This window comes from Rhinolophus sinicus, chromosome 17 (genome assembly GCF_057876585.1).
Source record: "Rhinolophus sinicus isolate RSI-liver-muscle chromosome 17, RSI-T2T, whole genome shotgun sequence".
Lineage (NCBI taxonomy): Eukaryota > Metazoa > Chordata > Mammalia > Chiroptera > Rhinolophidae > Rhinolophus > Rhinolophus sinicus.
The window spans coordinates 130,164,295-130,186,924 of record NC_142517.1 but is presented as its reverse complement, the minus strand read 5'-3'; the positions used below and the strand labels follow the sequence as shown (position 1 = coordinate 130,186,924).

At 33.8% G+C, this 22,630-nt stretch overlaps 1 protein-coding gene across 5 annotated transcripts in view; it reads right to left on the bottom strand.

Moving 5' to 3' along the window:
- Positions 1 to 298: 298 nt before the first annotated feature.
- Positions 299 to 22,630, bottom strand: part of CCNT2 (cyclin T2) — a 41,417-nt gene continuing 19,085 nt past the window's right edge. The window contains exons 3-10 of one of the 5 annotated variants that reach the window (XR_002137326.3): positions 18,139 to 18,267; positions 16,014 to 16,074; positions 13,792 to 13,854; positions 10,257 to 10,619; positions 8,755 to 8,918; positions 4,600 to 4,670; positions 2,937 to 4,095; positions 299 to 2,835 (exon numbers count right to left, since the gene is read on the bottom strand). Coding sequence is in view for 4 of the 5 variants with exons in the window: in XM_019731145.3 (XP_019586704.1) it covers positions 2,668 to 4,095; positions 4,600 to 4,670; positions 8,755 to 8,918; positions 10,574 to 10,619; positions 13,792 to 13,854; positions 16,014 to 16,074; positions 18,139 to 18,267 (1,962 nt within the window). In the remaining variant the exon portion in view is untranslated. Of the gene's footprint in view, positions 4,096 to 4,599; positions 4,671 to 8,754; positions 8,919 to 10,256; positions 10,620 to 10,738; positions 10,942 to 13,791; positions 13,855 to 16,013; positions 16,075 to 18,138; positions 18,268 to 22,630 lie in introns of those variants that run through there. The other 4 variants (XM_019731146.3, XM_019731145.3, XM_074335557.2 and 1 more) reach the window with 4 other exon arrangements.

The following is a 22,630-nucleotide window of genomic DNA, read 5'->3' as shown; positions in this document are numbered from 1 at the left end:
TTTCATACCTAAATCTGATGATACTATTTTGGTTTACTTATGGCTACTTACAAGAAGACTCAGTAATAATGTCCATTCACTGGAGTCTTTTTCTTTGGTTGAGCCTATTGGGACCAGACTGATGAACTATTTTATGCAAATGAGATGGCTGAAGCAAATTCATGGTAATATAAATTATAAGGGTTTCATTTAATGGGAATGAAACTTAAAAAGGACTTCCATATTTATCCCCATTGTGGTTTTGGAAGCTTATATCCTGCTCAGAGGTTAAAGAGTTCGAATAGCTCACACAATCCTGTAAAAATTACAACTGGCTGCCCTTTAATAAATAAAGTTATTGTAAAGATTTACATTTACAGAATGAAAAGTGAATACATAGCATTTCAAATTCAATTTTGGAAGTACTAATAAGTACTGACTCATAACAATATACACTAGCTACCTTTTTAACTGTCCATCATTAGCACCAATGAAGATTCAACAAAATTACCTTTATTCCCACATCTCAAAACAATTCTGAAAATTCTTTGTGAAGTTTAAGTATAGTCACAGACCTTAAATATTCACATTGTTTTCTATGTCATACTGAAAATAAGTTCACTACTCTTCTGGATATTCTTTACAAAATCTTATTAAAATTCCTGGTATTATCATCCCCAATTATACAGTAGCACAACCACCCTATGTAGTTTCACATGATTGCTCCTTAGAGGTTTCACATCTATATTACCAAGAACAAAACCCTTCCCTCCCTAATTTTTGCACTCAGCGTAATTCTACACTAGTCCTTGGATTATGTACCACTGTCAAAGTATAACTGTATCAAAATTATCATGTTTGTGGATACAATAATATGCCATACAGAACAAAGTTACACGTAATGACAAAGATTACTAAAGTTATGCAAGACAAGAACAAATGTTAGGACATGCTAACTAAGCAATGTCCCTAGAAAGAGGCTCCTAGTATCCTAAATTCAAATAACATTGACAAAATAATAAACAATTAAAAAATTATAAAGCTACTGACAAATTAGGTAATTGCTAAATAAAAGTAGAGCAGGAGATTAAACTCTCTAATATTTACAACTGCAACATATTTGAGTAAAATTACAATTGTGCACATATCAGTGGCTTTTTAACAAAAATAATTCATATACACAGAGGAAAAATTAAGACAGCTTTCAGTTCAACAGATGTTGAATTCAACCCATTTCAAAGATACTCAACAGCTCAAAGATTTACCACAGAATAAATTCAAGACTCGCTCATAAACCAGAACCATATTATTGGTGGTTAGGACAAATTTTAAACAAGTCAAAGTCTATCGTTTATTCCTAAATCAGATGACAGTGCAAATGTGACCTCAACAGGAATATACTGAGATGTGCGAACCAATGTAAAACCTCCAACTGCTGTTTACATGAGGAGGATGACCTTTTTTGCTTAGAGCTTCCTGAGAAGCTATAAATACAGGTACAATGCACAGTAATGTTTTCTTTTTAAATTTATTCTTGGAATATAAAATAACTGAGAGAGCAATAGGTTTAATTTTATTTTTATAAGGAAGACTGCATTTACTTGAAAAAGAAATATGGCATCACACACAAACACGCTTCAAGGGAGGAGTATGTTTAGGAACGTGGTATTATTCTGAATGCTAGAGGACAAAGTGATCCCTGTTTACTGTTAAACTATGTAGTGTTAAAGTTAACTTAAAAAAGCTTACTAATTCTTCACTATGTAAGTTTTGTGAATTCAGCTTTCAAATCACAGTCATCTACATAACCATTATTAACAGCTCTGTTATAGTACTGCGACAAGCCAACATTTCACTGCACTTCACATCAAGAGTATGTAAACTTTGTTTTTCCCTCTTCAAGCCTTCAGAAAATTAGGGGCTATTTCAGCAGCCAATCTGGTGAGAACCTCTGAAGGCAGAAGTTCAGTGCCTCGCCGTCTAAGTGACCTTCTGTGGCACTGCATACCCAACCTGGTAGTGAAGTGTCCTCTTCAGAGGCGTCCAGTAAGGCCTAGAGTTTAAGGTTAACATGAGAAAGTGCCACCTTTGCTTTAGATTAGTGATGGACTCTGACAAGATCAAATAAAGTTATTCTGTATATTGTTATACTTACAAGCAGCTCCAATCCTGAGTATTTATGGTAATATCTAAACATACAAAAATGTATGTACATTTTTCTCCACTTTCTTGTAAACAGTTTTCAGTATACTGTTTTATCCCTTTATCACTGAAACATGCAAATCATACATACAAGTATAAATACACAAAAGAAAACAATTACACTCATTCAAAAGCCAAGCAACAACAAAAAACAGCTACAGTATTCAAATTATAAATAACGAATGCTTGAGGCATCTTATATTCCTAGAAGCAGCCAGCCATTCATCCTAATGTTCTTAGCTGCAATTGTAGAAATACTGAGTTTTGCACCTTCCATGCTTTTACAGTATTTATAACACTATCATATGTGGAGATAAAGACGTGTTTACTATAATCTCTTCTTTTCAGAATGAAGAATAAAGCAGCACTTACAAATATTGAAACAGTGGCAGCAACAGCAGGTGTTACCACTGCTAGATCAGGAGGATTCCATTCTAACAACGTTTAAATTAAAAAAGGAAAGGAAAACGTGACCTAAACACAGGGTTACATGTTCATCCCTTGGGCACTTAGCAGCGAGTCCAGCATGTCGAATGTGTCTTTGTAGTCCATATGCTGGCTGTTTGTGCTGTACTCGTGACTGACATCAGGACCGTTGCTCTCCACTGGCTTCTTGTCCAGTTTCACGAGGGTGCTGAGATGTCCGTAGCCCACCTGGTATGTGACAGGGGGAGGAGGGGGTAAGGGATGGTTAAAAACAGAGTTGTGAGAGGATAGATACTGCTTAACAGAGGAGGAAGAACTAGATGAACTACCTGAACTTTTGGAACTTTTGCTCATTTTGGAGTGATGGTTGTGGGATGCATCATTGACATGCAGCTTCTTCCTGGAGGAGCTGGAACTAGAGGCAATGCCATCACTGCTCAGGCCAGCAGGACTCCTCAGCACAGGGGGCGGCAGCCCGTCAGCACTGTGCTTACCGCCAGCCCCGCTGCTGCCACTGTGCGGGTGCGGATGCTTGTGGCTGCTGGGGTGGTGGCGGTTGGAGGGGTGCTCCTTGTGCCTCTCCTTGTGCTCTCTGCTAACGTGGGGGCTGGGGTGCTTGCTCTTCCCACTGCCTTCGTCCGAAGAGCTGTGTCTTTCTGAGGAAGAAACTCTGATCTTCATTTTCAGTTCTTCTTTACTGGCACTTTTATCAGTGGGTGGTATTGGAATCCGTAATTTCAGAGATCCGCTCTTTTCCTTCTTCTCTGCCAAGTATTTTTCAGGCTTTTCTGCATTTGTGATGGGAATTTTCATTTTGATGGGAGAAGTCACAGAACTGCTGCTGGCTGCCTGGGGCTGCAGGTGCTTGTGCTGCTGTTCTCCCTGGGCGGCTATGGAATGGTCCCTGACATCCAGATCCAGGGTTTCCAGCTTACGTTTTTCTCTGTATTTATCTAGAGACATTTTCTGAGGAATCACTCCAGGAGTAGCAGAAATGGGTCCATGGTGTTTACTGCTCCCTGCTTTATGAGCATAGTCTTGCTTAACAGAAGCATGGTCAGCAATTTTGTCAGGCCTGTGATGTAATCCTGAATGCAGCGACACAGAAGGACCCTGCTGGAAGTTGATGTACTGGCTACCAGACAAAGACGCCTCCTGTTTCTGTGAATACATCTGTTCTGTCCTTGCCGAGTCCTGATGCTGAGGCCATTCTGGGTGTGATGACAAACTGTATGAGGAACTTGACATTCCTGGTGCTAGCATTGACAGATTGTCAGATGTATGGCTGTCTTGAACAGAAATATTTCCCGAATTTAGGGATACTGGTGTAGGGAATGCTGATGAGGATGGTTTCTGAAAACTTGGGTTTGTAGGCACACCAGTAACACTATCTACTAAAATGGAATTCTGGACCAGAGATGAACCAAGAAGTGGTGTTTCTGATACTTGTCCATCTACTTTTGGTTTCCTAGCTGCTGCCTGAGTAGCCTAAGGAAACAAAACACAAAAGAAGCAATGATAGTACAGGACTTTAATACACATTTCTTTGCTTACAAAAATTCTGTATTAAATTTATGGAAATGAAATCAACTGGGGTTCAAGACTATACTGCCAGTAAATGTTTTATTTATAGGCATAAAAGACAGCTATAAAGAGCTGAAAGCACTAATTTTAGAATTAGATACAGGTTAAACTCTAGCCCAGTCATTTGAGAAATTTAACTTGTCTAGGCTTTAACTTCCCCATTTGCAAAACGAGGAGACTATTTCCATCATTGTGAAAATTAAACAAGAAATTTATGAAATACTTAGCAAAATCCATTGGATATAGTAGTTGAATAAACTATGAGTGTATGTAGCTTATGATACACTGTAATTATTTAGGAATACTGGAAATAGGAATATTTAACCACAAAAATTTGAACTGGTTAGCTATATAATTATCAGATAAATGACAAATTGATATTCTATTAAACCCTACCAATTCTCTTACCCTCCAGTTTCGAATCTTCTTCAACCTACTAGGCGTTTTCTCCAATATTTGTAGAAACTCATGTGTTAGCTCTAAAAATAAAATGTAAATGTATAACTTAGAACGTGCCTTTAGGATTTAAATGTCTTTTAAGTGGGCAATTTTAAAAAGGGACCTCAAGAGTTCATCTACTTCACTATCACCCTCTTATTCAACTTTCGCATATACAGAAGTAGACACAGCTCTGAACAAGTATTTTTAAAGAGGAAGCCTTTGAAAAAAGAAAATCACCCCCCACATCCACACCTGATTTTACACGCTTCCTCAGAAATTTAGTAGCATTAAACAAAATTGCCACAAAACAGAAAATCTCTTTTAGGCAAACACCATAGTAATAATTGTTGCAGGCAAGATCCATCAATAGATTTTTTTTAAATTAGTGGGCAAAAATTTGAGGAAAAAAAGGATATCCATATAATCCCTGCATACCTTCAAAATATTAATAATTGCAAAGAGAAAACAGTAACTTTACAATGGAGAAACCCAGCAGATACCACCTTAACCAAGTATCATGGTTATCATTACTAGCCATAAGACGTATCAAAATGATGTGCCCCAACAGGGTGTACTGAGTAGGGAACAACCCGTTTCTGTGGTATTCCTGCCAAAACTGTGTAACTTCAATCTAATGATGAGAAAACATCAAACTCCAATTGAGAAACATTCTATTAACATAAAACAGGTATTATTGTTCAAAGTGTCAAGGACATGAAAGAAAAGATTGAAAAACTGTCATAGATCGGAAGAGATTAAGGGGCACGTCAACCAAATGGAATGTGTGATCCTAGAACAGAAAAACTGGAGAAATCTGAGTAAAATCTGTAGTTTGGTTAATAGTATTATACCAATATTAACTTCCTGGTTTTGATAATCACATATTATATATAAAATGTTGACATTAGAGAAACTGGGTGAATCATATACAGAATATCTGTATTATTTTGCAATTTCTTTAATTTCAGAATTATTTTGATGTTAAATGAAAAACATTCCTCCACCTATGTCATAACTTACTAGCAATCAGCACTATTAACATACCGTGTTTTGCTGAAAATAAGGCCTAGCCGGACCAACAGCTCTCATGCATCTTTTGGAGCAAAAATTAATATATTTTACTATAAGACTGGGTCTTATATAGTAATATGATATAATGATATAATATAATACCAGATCTTATATTAATTTTTGCTCCAAAAGACGCATTAGAGGTGATGGGTCCGGCTAGGTCTGATTTTCAGGAAACACGGTTATTAATGAACCACCCTGGTTATACTTTTACATCATTTTTCTCCCTTAAATTTAGGATTAAAATGAGATGACCCACTTTTCCAAAGTGGCATAATTATGAATTACAGTTTTCTACCCCAAAATAGTGTTCTTAATATAGTTATTGGCAACTCTTAAGACAAACATTGGTATTAGTTTTGGCATCGCTATACGTGTGTGTTCACACGCTGTGACAACTAACTCCTGCTAAAGTTTCATAAGCTTTTGACCCAGTTAGGATGGAAAAAACCAAATGCCCGGACTACCACCTGCTAATTTGAAAAAAAGACTCCTTTTCTACTTGGACACTAATAAATCTAGCAGATAAATAATACTTTGGGGCACAACAAGAAATTGTTTGACTCAATTTCTTTAACTGCTTGGTTGTCAAAGATTAAATGCATATAAAGTTTCTGGTCCAAAACCTGGTACTCAGCTGGAATAAAATATAACCTTTGGTTTTCCTTTCTCAAGTATCCTACTCTTAAATTTTATAGTGGAGGAAAAAAAGAATCTGTCAAATTATCAGTACTAATGTAAGTAACTACATGCACAAAAACCACATGCACGCATGATACTTAAAATAGAGGCCTCTCTCCCTCAAAGCTAATATACAGAAGAAATTCACAATATGAAAAACATACATGAGGGTTTGTTATTAATCATAAAAACCCCACAAACAAACAAAATTTATAGGTAGGACAAGTACAAGCAAATGTTGTTTTGAAACAGTCATTAAATGACTTATTTCAGTATATAGCGATACTTCAAAAACCATGTTAAAATTCAGACCTATTTTCAATTTTGTTACTGTATTTCTTTTGTAATCAAAGCAGAGAATGCTGCTATATATTATTTAGATTTTAAAAATTAGTTGCAAGTGTAATATGTAGATTATTTTTAATATGTTAAATGTCCAAGATTCCTATTCAGTGGCTTTCCAAATGAATAATGTACTTGAGCCCTCTCAGAGTGGAATCAGAGGGTATTTAGGTAACCCCTGTTCTGTCAAAAAAAAAAAAAAAAAAAAAAATCAACCCAACTTTACCTACAACTTAAGAGCAGGAGAAAAGGCAAATTTTTTCGGTGAGCTTTACTTTAGTACCATGTATATAAACTATTTTTATTAAGATTATGCCTACTTTATCTACTGACTGCTAGATGGTGGCATAGATAACCTAATCTTCAAGTCACAGAAGAAAAAAAGCCCCCTACAGGTTTATCTTTTTTTGCTGTTAAATTTTGCTTTAATGTATGAATTACATTAATACCTCACATTATGTAAACATTTAAGTTGTTTATAACTTTAAAACTTACTCCCAGTACACATGCCAATAAACTTATTCTGTAAAAACAACACTTTTGTTTTTGATTTCTTTTACAGTAAACTTTTCAACTACAAACCTTAAATACTCAAAAGACGTTCCAAGGATGGGCACAACAGGGAACTCCCCCCTGCTCGCCCCGCCCCAGCCAACACACTGGCTTTTAGGTATTATTTCTGGTCACTAAAGATGTCCTTCCCCTCTGCACAAACTTTGAAAAACCCCTGGCAATGTAAGGAAAAGAGCATAATCATGTGGCAGTAATATAGCACAATATATATAGTCTGGGAGAAAGTTTCCAGAGGAAAAAAAAAATCAGAAAATCAAGATCTAACAAAGAAGCATATTTTACCAAAAAGGTAGACAAAATTGCCAGTGGACCAAATATGACCTGCGTCCCGTTTTCCTAAACAAAGTTTTAGTGGAACATAGCCACATCCATTCATTTACAAATTGCCTGACTGCTTTCTAGCTACAGTGGCAGAGGTGTGTAGTTGTAGACAGCACAGCCCATAAACTAAAATAGTTACTATTTAGACCTTCACAGAAAAGGGTGCAGACCTTTAAAGAAACATCTAAGATTTTATTGGAAGACCACATTCCAAAGCCACAGAGATCTCTCACTGTATGTGATACATGTCCTTAGTAGCAACAGATGTAAATCCTATTTTCCCATTAGCTTTAATTTTGTGATGGGATTTGGGGAAAGCACACAAAAAGAACTAGCTGAAAACCTAACATACCAATTTAGGTGTATCTGTTAAGTAAGAGTGTTATCTATTTCCTTTCTGAAACCTAGGGTATCAGGTTAAAATGTCTCAATTTCCAAGAATCTCCTACCTCTAGCCAGCTTCTCTTATTTTTCAGCCAGAGAAATTTCTTACCAGGAGACCCCCAAATTCTAGGTTCATAATCGATAGTACTTGCACCCCCAATTAACCATGTTGATTCACATTTAACAATGTAAGGCAACAATGACACACTTTATCAGTGGAACTATACAGAGTAAGGAATGTTAGCCAGAAAATACCTTTAGCTCATTGCTTCACATCTTCTGTAATAACTTAATACCTGACTTTGAGTCTACATATTTTAAAATCAACAAAATTAGCACACTTTAAAAAGTCCGAAAAACCCCGAAAGGGCTTCAGATACTCAGTGGTGGTTAATATATGTTCACTTTTTTTCTTTAGGTTAATGAATCCTTATTTTCATCCTGTTCATTTGATTATGTAATTTACTTTTAAATTCTATTACCAAATTGTTAAAATGGAATTATAGTTATGTTTTTTGAAGAGTCTTTATCTTTTGAAATACAAACTGAAATAGTAATAAATGAAATGATATCTGGGATTAGCATCAAAATAACTATAGGGGGAGGGAGGATGTTGGATTGGCCAGAATTGATCATTGTTCATAGTGGATCCCATGAATATATGGGATTCATTATTTTTCAAACCTATATTCCCAAAATAAAAAGAAGTATTTTTAATGTAAAAAAAACAAACTTATTTTCTTTACTTACCATCTAGTAATTCTAAAGTAACTGTAGGATCCACATATTCCCACCAATGTTTTCCATCAGTTGACACAGGAATCTCCCAATTGGACCATTTGCAAGCCAAATGAATGCATACACATGCTATCACTGTTGGTTTGTACTGAAGACAGAAGGTTGTAAGATGTAGACTGTTGTGGAGCAGGTTTGAAAATGAAGAGCCATATAAATTCAAATATGTAAAACAAACAAACAAAAAAACCAAACATTCACCAGTAAGATTAAAGCGAAAACAGAATTATGAAGGTTTTCTTCTGTAAGTCTAGAGTACAAAATCTTATTTAATTAAATTAAAAGCTAACACTACAGTTATAAAATTATAGTACTAAAAATGCTATAGATTATAAACATTCCCCATACTTTTACTTCCCAGAGTATTCTATTAATATTAATATATTTAATAATATATTAATACTAATATTAAGATTTCTAAATTTTGCTTTTATATCTAAATTCAAAGTATTTTTATTTCTTTATAACTGAAGATATACTTAATATACTTATATTTCCAATAATCACTATATACAAATGTTTAACACCTTTAATTTTTTTGTGGCCTTTTTTTTGTGGTCATACTCATGGCAAAAAAATAAAGAAAAAGCAGAAGACTATAAAATTGACAAACTAATTTCAACATTGTATTATAATCAGGGATTCTACGACGTGATGTGGCTTAAACATAATTCTCAAGTAAGTCAAAGGGAATTTAACACTTATCTATGTAAACTCTTTTTTACATTTTTCTTCTTTTTCAGCAAAGCCATAGAGAAAACTTACCTTTTGCTCAATGGCTTCAAGTCCCAATATTGCTAAATACTACAGAAATACTACCCTTCTCCTTCTACTATACTGGGCATATAACATGTCACAACTAGGCTTTTCTACACAAAGTTTTAAACTTAAGTGTATTTTTTTCTTGTTGTTCAGAATTCCTAAGGATAGAGGTTAAATCCCAACATATTCTAAGAAACACTATTGATATTGGCAAGTCCAAAGTTTTAAATAAAACTTAACAGTGTCACAAGAAATTGGATCAAAATTGGTTTGGGCCCCTTCTCAATGACCCATTCAAAAACCAAACTTAAATCATTAATATAATCAATACAGAACAAAATTTCATATTAGATACTAAAGGCTTTTAAAAACTATTGTTCCACTTCAGTTTCCGAACTGATGAAAATGTTTATTGATCAACCACAACCCACACTATTTTTTATTTATATAAAATGAAAAGGAAGTAAGTTTCCTTAAAGTAAAAATTGTACTTATGCAAATCCAGGCACTGACAGGACTTGACTACTTCTAATTTACTACTAGTGGGTATTATCTGGAAAAAAAACCCCAAGTTACATAAACTTTATTATTTATTAAAAAATACTTTTATGATTAAAGTTAAGATTGGATCAATGTGAAATTTTAAAAATTGTCATTTAACTATAATTGTAAACTAGAAATAGCTTTATACTTACCAAGTTGCTCGAATTTCTACGTTAAGTTTAGCTCTGTAATCTTTAGCTGCTATTCAGGCTACCAATTTTAGACTTATGCACTCACAAATCGAGAATATGTCATCAGAAAGCACCACTACACTTCACATTGTGCATTTAACCCCTCTGTGCCCAAAGTCCCTTGTACAATACACCGCAAAGCAGACAGGAAGGTACCACCACAGTAGATGGTCCAGTCTCCTGTTGCAACAAGGGTAAGAGACACATTGAGGGGGCCCTGCATTAAAGGAAGCTATAGTGTGCTACAACAGTGCAACAAAGAGGGTCAGGATAACAACCTGTTGGTAGCCATGAAATAGGATGTCTGTGCCAAATCCTTGCTTGCTGTAAGAAAAAAAAAAAACACGAAGACAATACTATCAGCTTTAACATGCTTCCATCAAAAAGTTCTCAACACAACAAAAACTTCAAAGATGTGTACACAAAAAGTAAATTTTACTTACTACTTACAAATATCACAAGAGCGCCATCATTTTCTATACTACTGAAAATCTTCAACAACATTCACTCAAATGTTTCTTGCTATCCCCCAAAGATCTGAGAAACAAGCCGATTTGCTTTTAGCTAGCCAGTTACAAGGGCTAAACTTGTTACTAAGTTAAGCATCTAGTCAGCTAAAAGTTGCAATAAAGTATTCTCCTGGATTTAAAAAAAAAGAAGAAGAAGAAGAAAAGATTTTGAAGTCTAATACAAAATACAAAAAGTTGCCTGCCAGACTTAATCCTCAATCATCATATTTAAATTGGTTTAAGTATTTCCATCAAAAGGAAACAAAACAAACCCCCACCCCCACCCCAAACTCTAGAGAGCACAATTGCTCCCTTGGTTTTTTTTTTTTTTAATCATGCTAAGCATCAACAGAGAATAAACAACCTAGAAACATCATAAGGACATAGATATAGGAAACTCCACTGTATTTGTCTTTAATTAGAGAATCTAATCAATGACAACTTTAGAAATGATGCAAGTACTCTAGAGGGAATCAGGGTGCTTCAACACTGGTCCGCAATAGAAAAGCAAAAATTGAAATAGAAATTAAGACATTGAAAACAGTCCCCGCTCCCTTCTTTTGCTTCTTATCCTTCCCAACAGGGATGCCTTTGCTAGTTTCCCCCCACCCTTTCCAATTACATTTATAATCACTTGACATACCTTTCCCTCCTGCTCTAGGATCAGTTCCCCTCAACTCACCCCTCTCTAAGTGGACTCAAATTCCTTGCCCCCTCCTAGTTTTATTCGTAGCACCTGTAATCCCTGCTGCCCCATGTGAATCATAACATAAAGATTTACAAAAAGGGACTTGGGTTTAGCAGAGCTGTGCTAAGGAAGAGTGTCAAAGCATCAGATGTCTTGGAGGCAGTGTGACTTAAGTATGACATTCTTTCCTGGTGGGGAGGGAAGGAGAAATCACAGAAGTGAAAGGTCCCTGTAAAATTACATTAGCCAATTCAGCAGCAAAGTAGCATAATATCAATTTTCTCTTGGGGTGGAGGAGGACTTTAAAAAAACCAAACCATTTACCCTTCCCCCACAAAAGACTCAAAATATGCAGAAAAAGTAAAAATAATTTTAAATTGCCATAGCAGTTTTAACCACAGAATACATCTAAAGTCAGTAACTTTAACATTCATCGTGCAACAGAGGAAGAATGTAGGGAAAATATTCTTTTGCTAGCTTAAAGTTGTAACAGAGCAGAGAAAAACACCAAACACAAAAGAATATTTTTTAAATGGAGTGAGATACTATAGTTACTTGAAATGTTAGTCAGACAAAATGAGGCTAAACATATATATAAGATTTGTACTAAAATTTAACTATCAGTCACACTTTAAACATTAACAACAATAAAAATCGTATTTAAATACTTTGCTTTAAATGATATTCAAATTTGTAGTTTTTGTCATTGTTTTAAAATTTACTATTCAATTTTGCAAATGAATGGTCTTTATGCCTCTAACTTCTTTAGATCTAGAACATGTACAAAAATATTAAATTGTGACGAAAGATTTAAAAGAAGCTAAAATCTCTCAATAATACCAAGATGAATCCAGGTTCATTGTTATTAAAATAAAGTACATATTTTAACCTGTATTAATATCTTCCTTCAATATCTTTCTTCATTAGGCTCAACTTAAAACAAATTACATGGCTCTCGTTATTCTGACAGAACAGTTTACCCTTTCATGTTTTCAGGAAAACAGAACTACTACTCTGCTTCTTTTTTCTTAATTCAACATTTACACTAGTTATTCATACAATTCTATGCTACACTGTAATCCTGGGGATGAGAATGTGCTATGAGATATATTCACATACCACGAAGAACAGGAACTATACGTATGCTCTAGTTTACAAATGATAACATGTGCTATTAGGATCTAAAAAATATAAATGGCATTTTTAGAAGTCCAGTTCTTAACAAAATCATTGTGGTTTTAAAGAGGTTGGTTTTTTTTTCAATGTAGCCATAACAATAAAAATCTTACCTAGCTATAAAATGAATACAATTTAGAATGAATAAAATGTGAGAATATTTAGATAAACACTAAAAAATAAAACAAGGCCTTCAAAAGTCTTACCCATTTTGTTAAACCTAAAAAAAGTCTGGGGGTAAAAGAATGGAACTGCAAAAATTTCATTCTCAAAAAGGAAATAACAGAAAAAAGCACACAAAAGGTTCCAAGTGGTTGCTATTAGTACATAATACTTCAGCGGGAAACAAGGAAGTTGAAGTAACAAATAGTATAACAACACGCAACTGTGTAAAAAATATTTCTAGGGATAGGACAACAGATACATAGGATTCATTAACAAAAGCAGAAAAACGTAATAAAGCAGTAAAGCAAAAAATACAAGAACTTCCCACTCCTGTTTATAAAAGGTTTAATAGGCATATCACACACTGTATGCTACCATGCTATGTAATTATTTCCCCATTATACACAAAAAGGAAACAATTTTTGGTAATGCTAAAGAACTGTGAAAAATATATCAAATCAATTTTGTTCAAATGAACATGGGCAAAACATTTCCAAAAGTGACAAATCTGCTAAGGCAGGCAATTTTTATATGAAAAATTTGAGGCTTAGCGCCAAATTCTTATACTGTATAATCTTTTCAAGAAGTCAATAAAAGTTTGACATAAACAAAAAAATTAATACTATTTTCTGCACTTATGTGTTAATGGCCTACATCTTAAACAGTAACTGAAATAGGACTGGCATAGCACAATGGAGAGGTAGAGAGAGAACAAATATTTGGAAGCCCTCCAATTTTTCTGTGAACTGAGACTCTAGCCTAAGTTTAAGGAAGCTAATTGACTAGTAGATGAATAGGTAGATGTATAACACGAAAAGGTAATGCTTCAAAATGACATTTCCCCTATTTTAATAAAATTCAAAAAGGCTAGAAGAACAAAATAGCATTCAAATCAATGATAAAGACAATAAAAAGCATTAACACCGTACTTAATTTAAAAGTTTCACAGATCACTTACCTCTTACTAACTGGGTACATTTCACCACATCTGTGTGTGGGTGCTCAATGGTGATCTCAAAACCTGAAATGAAAAGGACTTTTTTTCCCAATCACTTACCACTACAATACTTGCCTGAGAAATGCCATTCATCACACAACCATAAATGTATATTTTTCATTAAAACATCCAAAGACAAAGAAAGTTACTTTCTCATCACTGACATGCTCCTTATACCTCCAACGAGAAAACATTTCCTCTCAAAAACAATGTTCCAATTATGAAAATTGATATCAAAGTTTTTTATAGGTCAGGTAGTAATAGTCACTCAGAATTTTGAATTATAATTAGTTTGAGATTGTCCTCAAGTTAAAAACAAACTAAAATCATAACAAATGAAATTATTAAGCCTTCCTCACAGTAGTTGAAGCAAGGGATTCAACTATGTAATATGTTTCTTAAACGTATTTCAACTCTTTCAGAAGATTTTGTGAAAATAACATTTTTCATAAATATAACCTTTGAGTCACTGTGTGAGAAATGACCTTTTAAATGATATAGTTCTTTATTTTCTTAGTATGCCTTAAAATGTTCCAGCCAGTTAGCTTATAACTACATTTCATTAATAATAAAATAAAATTAAGGTAAGTAAATCTTATAGGCCTCAAGATTCATTGAATCACTGTTTCTAAAACCAAAGATACAAGGTTGAAAAGCTTTCAATGTTCAGTCAACCCCGAGGAAGAGCTGTGGTTTCACCTTTACAAAAAAAGTGGAGGTCACATTTAGTGCCTTCAGAAGCAGTAAATGAATTAACATCCCAATAAACAGGTAATCTAGAGTTATAAAGTTATTGTATGGTCTATATATATTTCTACTGTAATTAAACCTGCACAATCATACTTTAATGAAAGCCAAAGACGAGTAATTTGTAAATTCTAATGTACAAAACAATGCTATTCATTCTCTGTGCTTAAGAATCTGTCATAAACAATACAAATATGATATAATGATTTTAAATAACTATATTATTTCCACATAACATAATTTTCCTTTTCTACCTTCATGATATAAATTTGTAATTTTCATATTAATGTAATTTTACATTGTAAGACAATAAATAACATGCAAAATCATTGGATTTGGAAGGAATGAGAAGACTCTCAGTTCTATTTTTTATCTTTTGTACTACAAAAACTTCAAACAAGTGATAAATATTTCAAACAACCTACTTTTGTAATACAAAGAATCTGTCATGATGGGAAGCTATAATTACAATTAAACATTTGGGAATGGAGTAATAAATAAAATTAACTACCATAATAAACAATGATTATTTATAAACACACAATGTGGCAAATTTCTTACATTATCTTTCATCTTCAAATTCACAATGTTAAGGCAGGCATTATTATTTCACCTCATTACACAAAATAGAGGTACGAAAGGTAAAGGAACTTTGCTCAAGTTTACAAAGCAAGTCAGAGGCCTACAGATTTAAATCCAGATCCCAATAAAGCCCATGTTCTTCCAGAAGAAATAACATGACTATACAAGTCAAAACGTTAGGTTTCAATTTCCTCATCAGAAGTGAAAGAATAAATGACCTTTAGCGATCACTTAAATTGCAAACTTTGCAGACAATATGTTTTAGGAAAGGATGATCAACATTTAAGTAACTATTATGTCTCATTAAAAATGTGATAAATTCATTAAATACTGACTATAAGCTGTAGGAGAACAAGAACTGCCATGTATGTTTGTACACATTACAATCACATGCAATAGCCCTAAAGAAATATTTTATTCTCCAATGCAAATCCAGAATGAGGCATAGTGCCTCAATTACCTGAAAACATAAAAATCACATTGAACACTATGTTTACCATTCAATTAAATTATGAAATTAAATTTTAAAAAATGGTTTCTTTATAAGCAGGCAATAATATTCTAGCCTCAAGCTTTGCTTTAAATGAAATTTTCTTCGATGATAAAATTACTCCAGAAACTTTTTCCTTTATTTAGAATACAGAGAGAGGTCTTCACATAATGTCATTTTGCTCAACATCATTTTGTTGTAACATAGGAACTTAATTCTTGTTTATATCAATTAGCCTATAGCAAAACTAGTTTTGCTATTTGTTGTTTCACTTAAAGTTGCAGAACCTATTGATGACATTGAGTACTTACTGTACTGCACCGAAGAACACACACACAAAATAATAAATGATATAAGTACATACCTAGGGTTTGTAGCATTATGGTTTCAAGTAAAACCAGTTCTTGAGTTTGTTGAAGGTAAGCCTGCCAGGTAAAAGTAATAATGTTAAAATGCTTAAGACAAAAATCATACCACTAGACTATTTTATTTGTGCCTTATTTTGAAAAGGTCACTGAGCTAATTTTAAAACATAAACTTCTATTATTTGAACAATACCCTAAGCAGTCACAAGAAATAGTTGAATTTGTAAAGAATTTGTAGACACTATTAATTCTCTATTACTGAATGGCTACATTAATATTTACTCTCTTAGGAAATAAATTGAGGGTGCTAGAAAAAAATCTGTATTCTGTGACAAGTCTAAATTGAATTACTTCTAATATAGGAAATGTAAACAAAGCAAAAACTAAAAAAACAAACAAAAAAACCCAACACCCCACCATCACCCCCAACAAAAAAAATCCCTTAATATAATGATGATATGAAAGGGGGTTAGTTAATTAAACAAAAGAGATCGTCAGTCTGTAATGTAAAACTTTATTGAGGTATTATTGGGACTTCAAGACACATTAAGAACAGGAAGCATCAACCCAGGTAAGAATATCAAATTCAAACCTGCCTTTAAAGATAAGGCTTATCAACTTAATCAAAGTACTTCATATGTAATTCCTTGACAGTCACAGTGAGCTATTTTTATAATTAACTTCCTCTCTTCAGAAAAGACAAAATAAAAACAAACTCTATAATTTCTAGATTAAAAGAGAAAATTTTAGATATCGTGTTTCCCTGAAAATAAGATCTTGCCAGACCATTAGCTCTAACGTGTCTTTTGGAGAAAAATTAATATAAGACCGGGTCTTATTTTATTACAATATAAGACTGGGTCTTATATTAATTTTTGCTCCAAAAGATGCGTTAGAGCTGATTATCCGGCTAGGTCTTATTTTCGGGGAAACAGTATAAAATATCAAAATAATGTATCATATACAGATGGGGACAAAAATAGAGGACCTTTTCCTTCAAGTTGAATAAATTATTCCCCTACTGTAATTACTCTGGAAATAAAAGGTATGAAAAATTTTCTGCCATCTCATTCTTAGATCATGAAAATTGACTACAGTGATAAGAAAATGTATTATATATAAATATTCATTTATGTAAGGACATATTGCTAAACCCAAAGTGAAAGCACCTTTAATTTTATTTATGCCCCATTTTGAAAAGGTCATTGAGCTGATTTTAAAACACAGATTTCTATTATTTGAACAATGGCCTAAGTATTCATAAGAAATAAATAATTTTTGAATTTGTAAAGTTAGTAGACACTACAATTCTTTATTATTGAATGGCTACATTAATATTATACTCCCTTGAAGCCACATCTAGGATAAAACTTGTCATTTATAAAATCAGATATACTTAATATGGACCTTAAACTCAACTCAAAAAATGAATAAATATAATCTGATAACTGTAAGTAGTTAAAAGTTCCTGATAAAGTAATTCACCTATAGTAAGAGTGATAAAAAAAATGATTTTAAAGGTACAGAATTCTAGCTTGTTTTAAGATGTCAGAAAATTTTAAATGGTGTTTTCAAACAAGAACTATTAAAATGTTGATGATGAGCAAGTTGTTTGCAAACTAGTATTAATCTTTAGGAAAATTAAAATACTTTTTAAAAATGCCACTCATGAATGCATAGTAAAATGTGTTTTTATGTATCAGAGAGATAAGTAGCAGTAAGCATTCATAAAGAAACAATTCTGTGAAAAGACTAATTACTGGTCTGGAGGTAAATACAAAGGCTTTCTTATTCCTTCATTTGCTGACTATCTCTGGTCTTGAATACACCCAAACAATGAGGTGATAGGATTTACCCTCCATATATATCACAGGTTTACTGTGAAGAAAAACAACAAAAATGTGAAACTGAAAGTACCTTTGAATCAAAGCCTTACATGATTCAGAACGATATTATAATTCATAATCATATTTAATATGTTTCTACCGGATTGATTCCTAAGTGGTAAAAGAAAGAAGCAACATTTGGAAGGCAACGCTAAATGAATTATGTTTTTACTGGTACCAAATAATGAAAAGGTTTCAAACTTAGCGAGAAAAAGCAAAAACCCCCGCCTTTACATACATCACATTTAGTATCCAGCAGTGGCTCTAGGGGGTGCAGACACGTATGTGCTACTTTGATAACATGTTCAAGTTTTCGAGCCTGTTCTTCCACTTTTGCAGCCAAAAATAATGCAGTAGGTGATATTATCTGCAGAGAAGATAAAAATTTGGTTATTTCAAAAACAATTTTGGAAAAAGCTACTTTCTAAAGGGGAGGGGGGTGCAAGGAAGGAATCACTAGTTGGGCTATGACAAGACTGATGCATCATAAGTTATTCATTAAATAGAACTAGTTACCCAAGTCTATACAATCTGTTTTACTTGTGTTGCAAGTAGAATTCTAAAGGGAAAAAGGAAAAAGACTTACACTTTAGCTAACTGAGAAAAAGTTTAAATGTTAATGCACATTGAGAAGGTAAAGGAAAAAACCCTCAAGACAACTAATGAAGAAGCAATAGCTTCAACAAAAAGATGAAAAGCGGATTATAAAGTATATTCAGATTTTCCCTTTCGGGGCAGTCACGACTTTCTAGAGTTCTTTTAAATTAATAATTCACTGTGCGGCTAAGAGCTACACAATCTTGCTTAAGAGACAGAAAAAGGATCTATAACAAGGAAAAATGAGAAGAGGAGTCTGCATATAAAACTGCTCTTAATTTCTCTATTACTTTACTACTGCAATATAAAAAGCAGCGTAGAAAACGGAATAAATATGTCAGATAAACCAACAGAGTAGAAACAGTGCTAACTGGAGATAAAAAAATTAGCAATATTTTTTAGTTTTAGTGAATTATGTTCTTCTGATAGAAGTGTAAGAACAGAGCTCTAACAAACACATTGAGTAAGAGAGGGAAGCATCACTTCTGAGCAAATATTTACCCCCAAAGTTACAAATAAACCAAATAACTGCTGATTCAGAAAACAGGCATACTTTAAACTCAATTACAAGAGTTTCAAGATCACATACAAGAAGATCACATACAAGAAATACCTCATGGTGACAGGGATTTTAGGTAGTGAGCACACAATGGAGTATACATGTTGTATTGGAAAGGTGCATACCTGAAACTTCTTATAAAACTATCAACCAATGTTACCCCAATAAATTTAATTTAAAAAAGGAATATCCCGTGGAAAGATAATTTCTAAATGTAAAGATTAGGTACATTATTTTTCAAGAGATGAACATTTGAGTCTCACTGTATCTTGGGGATCAATCACTAATCAGAAACAAGGCCAAAAGAGGAAGGGGAGGGGACATAAATCATGATATGTGATTTGGGAAGGTAACATAAGGAGAAAATTTATCATACGGGGAAGGTGGACCCTTTCCTCTGAGAGCTTTTAAAACAATTTACAAATATCATCGCTGAGACACGAAATTTAATCACTGGATTTTGGATCTGAAAGGGACCTTCTCTAGTCCAATTCCATTTGCAGATTAATAAATGGAGTAAAAATGACTTCAGGAAGTTCCTTCCTGATGTACAAATCTTTATAACCGACCTAAAAATTAAGTGAGTTTGACTCCAAACAATGTTACCTTAAAAGGACTGAATAATTTCAACTTGGACTTTCAACTTTTTTCCATCTTTTAAAATTAAAATTACAAGGAAAATATTTTAAAAATTGAGAATGCTCAAAAAAACTTATTCTGAGTTTTCATGGATTTAGAATAAACTACTGTTACTCTTCTTTACAACAGATTTAATTAAGCAACATCAAAATTAGTTAACATTCTTGACATACCAGTTAAATAGCAGCCATCAGGGCGGGGAGTTTTCTGAGGTGCAGAAAGTATAAGATAACTGAGATCAAACAATAATTCCTACATCAGTTATTTTTTTCCACACACTTAAAATTTCCTACCACTGCTACCTACTTTGTCTATTTAATTCCTTTTCTATTTAAAGGATGAACTCAAAAGAGCACCTCTTCCTAAGGTAAAAGCCCTGAGTCAGAATGAAGTACCCTTTTTTATTCAATAGGAAATTGTGCATACCTCCACCATTGTATTTGTGCTGTATTCTAACTTTTGGGTTATTAATTTCATCTGTCCTGACAGTCTAGAAGCAGCTTGAACAGAGACTGAATTATTCATTCATGTTCTCATTATCTAGCACTGTGTAGCTACTATTCAATGTATCTGAATGACATGTGGATGGTCTATATACAGGGGGTGCTAAAAAAATGTACACATTTTAAGAGATGTTATCTATGTACGAGTATTACTTTTCGAAGTTGAATTGAATTATGTAGCAATGTGTGTGTAGTATGACGTTTGCTCAAAAGATGGCGTTAATCAAACGAATGCTAGCATCATTCATTGTACTACAATTTTAATACAGTTTTTTTCCTTTCTTAAAATGTGTATACATTTTTTGGCACCTTCTTTTTGGCACCCTCTGTATAAGGCACCAACGTTATATTCAAAGTATTCCAAATACCACAACAAAAATCTAGGAGCCAATACCAATGTAAGAAATGCAAGAAACACCCAATAAAATGAAGATACACTCAGTTTCCTACAACCTCTCATTCATTTTCTTGCTAATGTCTAAGAGGGGAATGGCTAAGCCAGCCTTCAAATGTCACTATTAATCAAAGAGGGAAGCAAAAGAGCATCAATTCAAAAGTCAGATTAGACTAAACTTAATATTTAAACTTCCTTCCTAACTGCCAGGTGATCCAAAATTTCTCTTACTTGCCTAAAGGGCACTTCTTAAAGTTTCCAATGAGTTTTGCTTGGTAAAATCTTTTAGTATCCCCAGTCTCAGCTCCATCCTCTTCAGACTTTTTGAAAGCCTCAATATCCAGAGGTACTTTCAAACCACACAGCTTTTCTCCTTAGAAGATAGTCTCGATGGAAACAAAGTATGTGTGCTAGTGAATGATTCTAAAATTCTACAAATTATTTTAAAAATTAAGTATTCAGGGAACTAAACAATCAGTGACCTTCAGGGTAGATTCCTGGTGTATTTACCACACTCATCACAGAGGCCTTTCTGTTCTCTCTAAATAGTCCTCATCCTCCTCCAGTGCAACTAACACCCAACACTTCCAAAGTTCCTGGTGAAATCCACTAACTCCATTCACACTGCCTCCTCTACAACCTGCAAACAGTTTACTCTATCAGGTGGCAAAACCAAACCAAACCAAACAAAACAAAACACCTGTTTAGATAAATATTTTGTGGCCATCCACGTGAGGCTTTAATTTTAAGGATGACTAAGGAAAGTAATCAAACTAGGTACTGCTTTTTGTACGGAAAACTGATTCTGTTGTGTGGCTTATTAAAAGGAAAAGAATTCCAGAAGTTATAAGTAATGGCAATATTATTTATTAGTTGGTCTGGTGCCTTTTACCAAACACACGTAAACTTCGTTCAAAGTCACAGAGTTCACACCAACACTGGAGTCCATACTTGGTTGATTCAAGTGATGAAACAACTACAAACAGATTCCGTTCACTGGGGACAGGGATCATGCACTATCCTTCTTTGCGTTTGGGTCTCTAGTTTAATAATAAACTTTCTCCAGTTATTGTAACTAAAGGGAAGATAAATTGATTTTGAAGTAGTCCACAGTTTGTCACCTAGTAGATGTACAGCTACTTCAAGAGGATACTACATCCTCCAAATGAGACAAATGTCTACATAAATATACTATACAAATCATGGAGGGGCAGGCAGAGGTGATCAAAGACTGCCTCAGTGGATCCTAGCTGTTACCTCACTAGCCTAGGCAAATTGCTCATTCTGTTTGTGGCTCAGTTTTTGCATCTGTAAAATGGGAGAAACAGTACCTTCTTATAAAGTTGTGATGGAGATTAAATGAATCAATATATGTAAAGCACTTAGAATAGTGCCTCACATATTATGAAAATTGTGTATTGTCAGTGTTGATGTTAAATTTTAAGTGATTTAACATGCTTTGTAAAATTCCTTTGTTCTTGCTAGCCTTCTTCCTTCCAGTTAACTCAATTTTTTAAAGGTTCTCAGTTCTAACTAAGCCGATGCAAACACTAAAATAATGACACCTGACATTATGTCAATGGCTATACTCAGATTCCTTTCTTCTCTTCTCCTTCCAGTTGTTTTCACCCCCTTCTTTTTTTCTATTCGTTTGTATGTTTCTATCCCTGCCTCTTGACTGACTCCCTTCCTTCTCCACCTATTCTCCTCCTGCCCATTTCTGGCCGTCGTCTCCCTTTCTGTGCATGATACCCTCACAGCTGACAATTTTCACCCTCCACTGCTTGCTTCAACCTTGATAACGGGAGGCAAGGTCAGTTTGCAGTCACAAAAAGACTGGGTAATTTCTAAGTCACCAAAGATGACCAGTTTTAAGTGACTCATTCTGGTCTTTATTCTTTCAGTAATTAATTTTGTGCACACACTTTGTACGTACATTTGTATTTAAGAACTACCCATAGCTGTTCTATTATTCTTCAACTTTAAATCTCCTAATCCAAAAAAGCCCTGAAAAAAAACCAACAAAAAAAACTTTCAA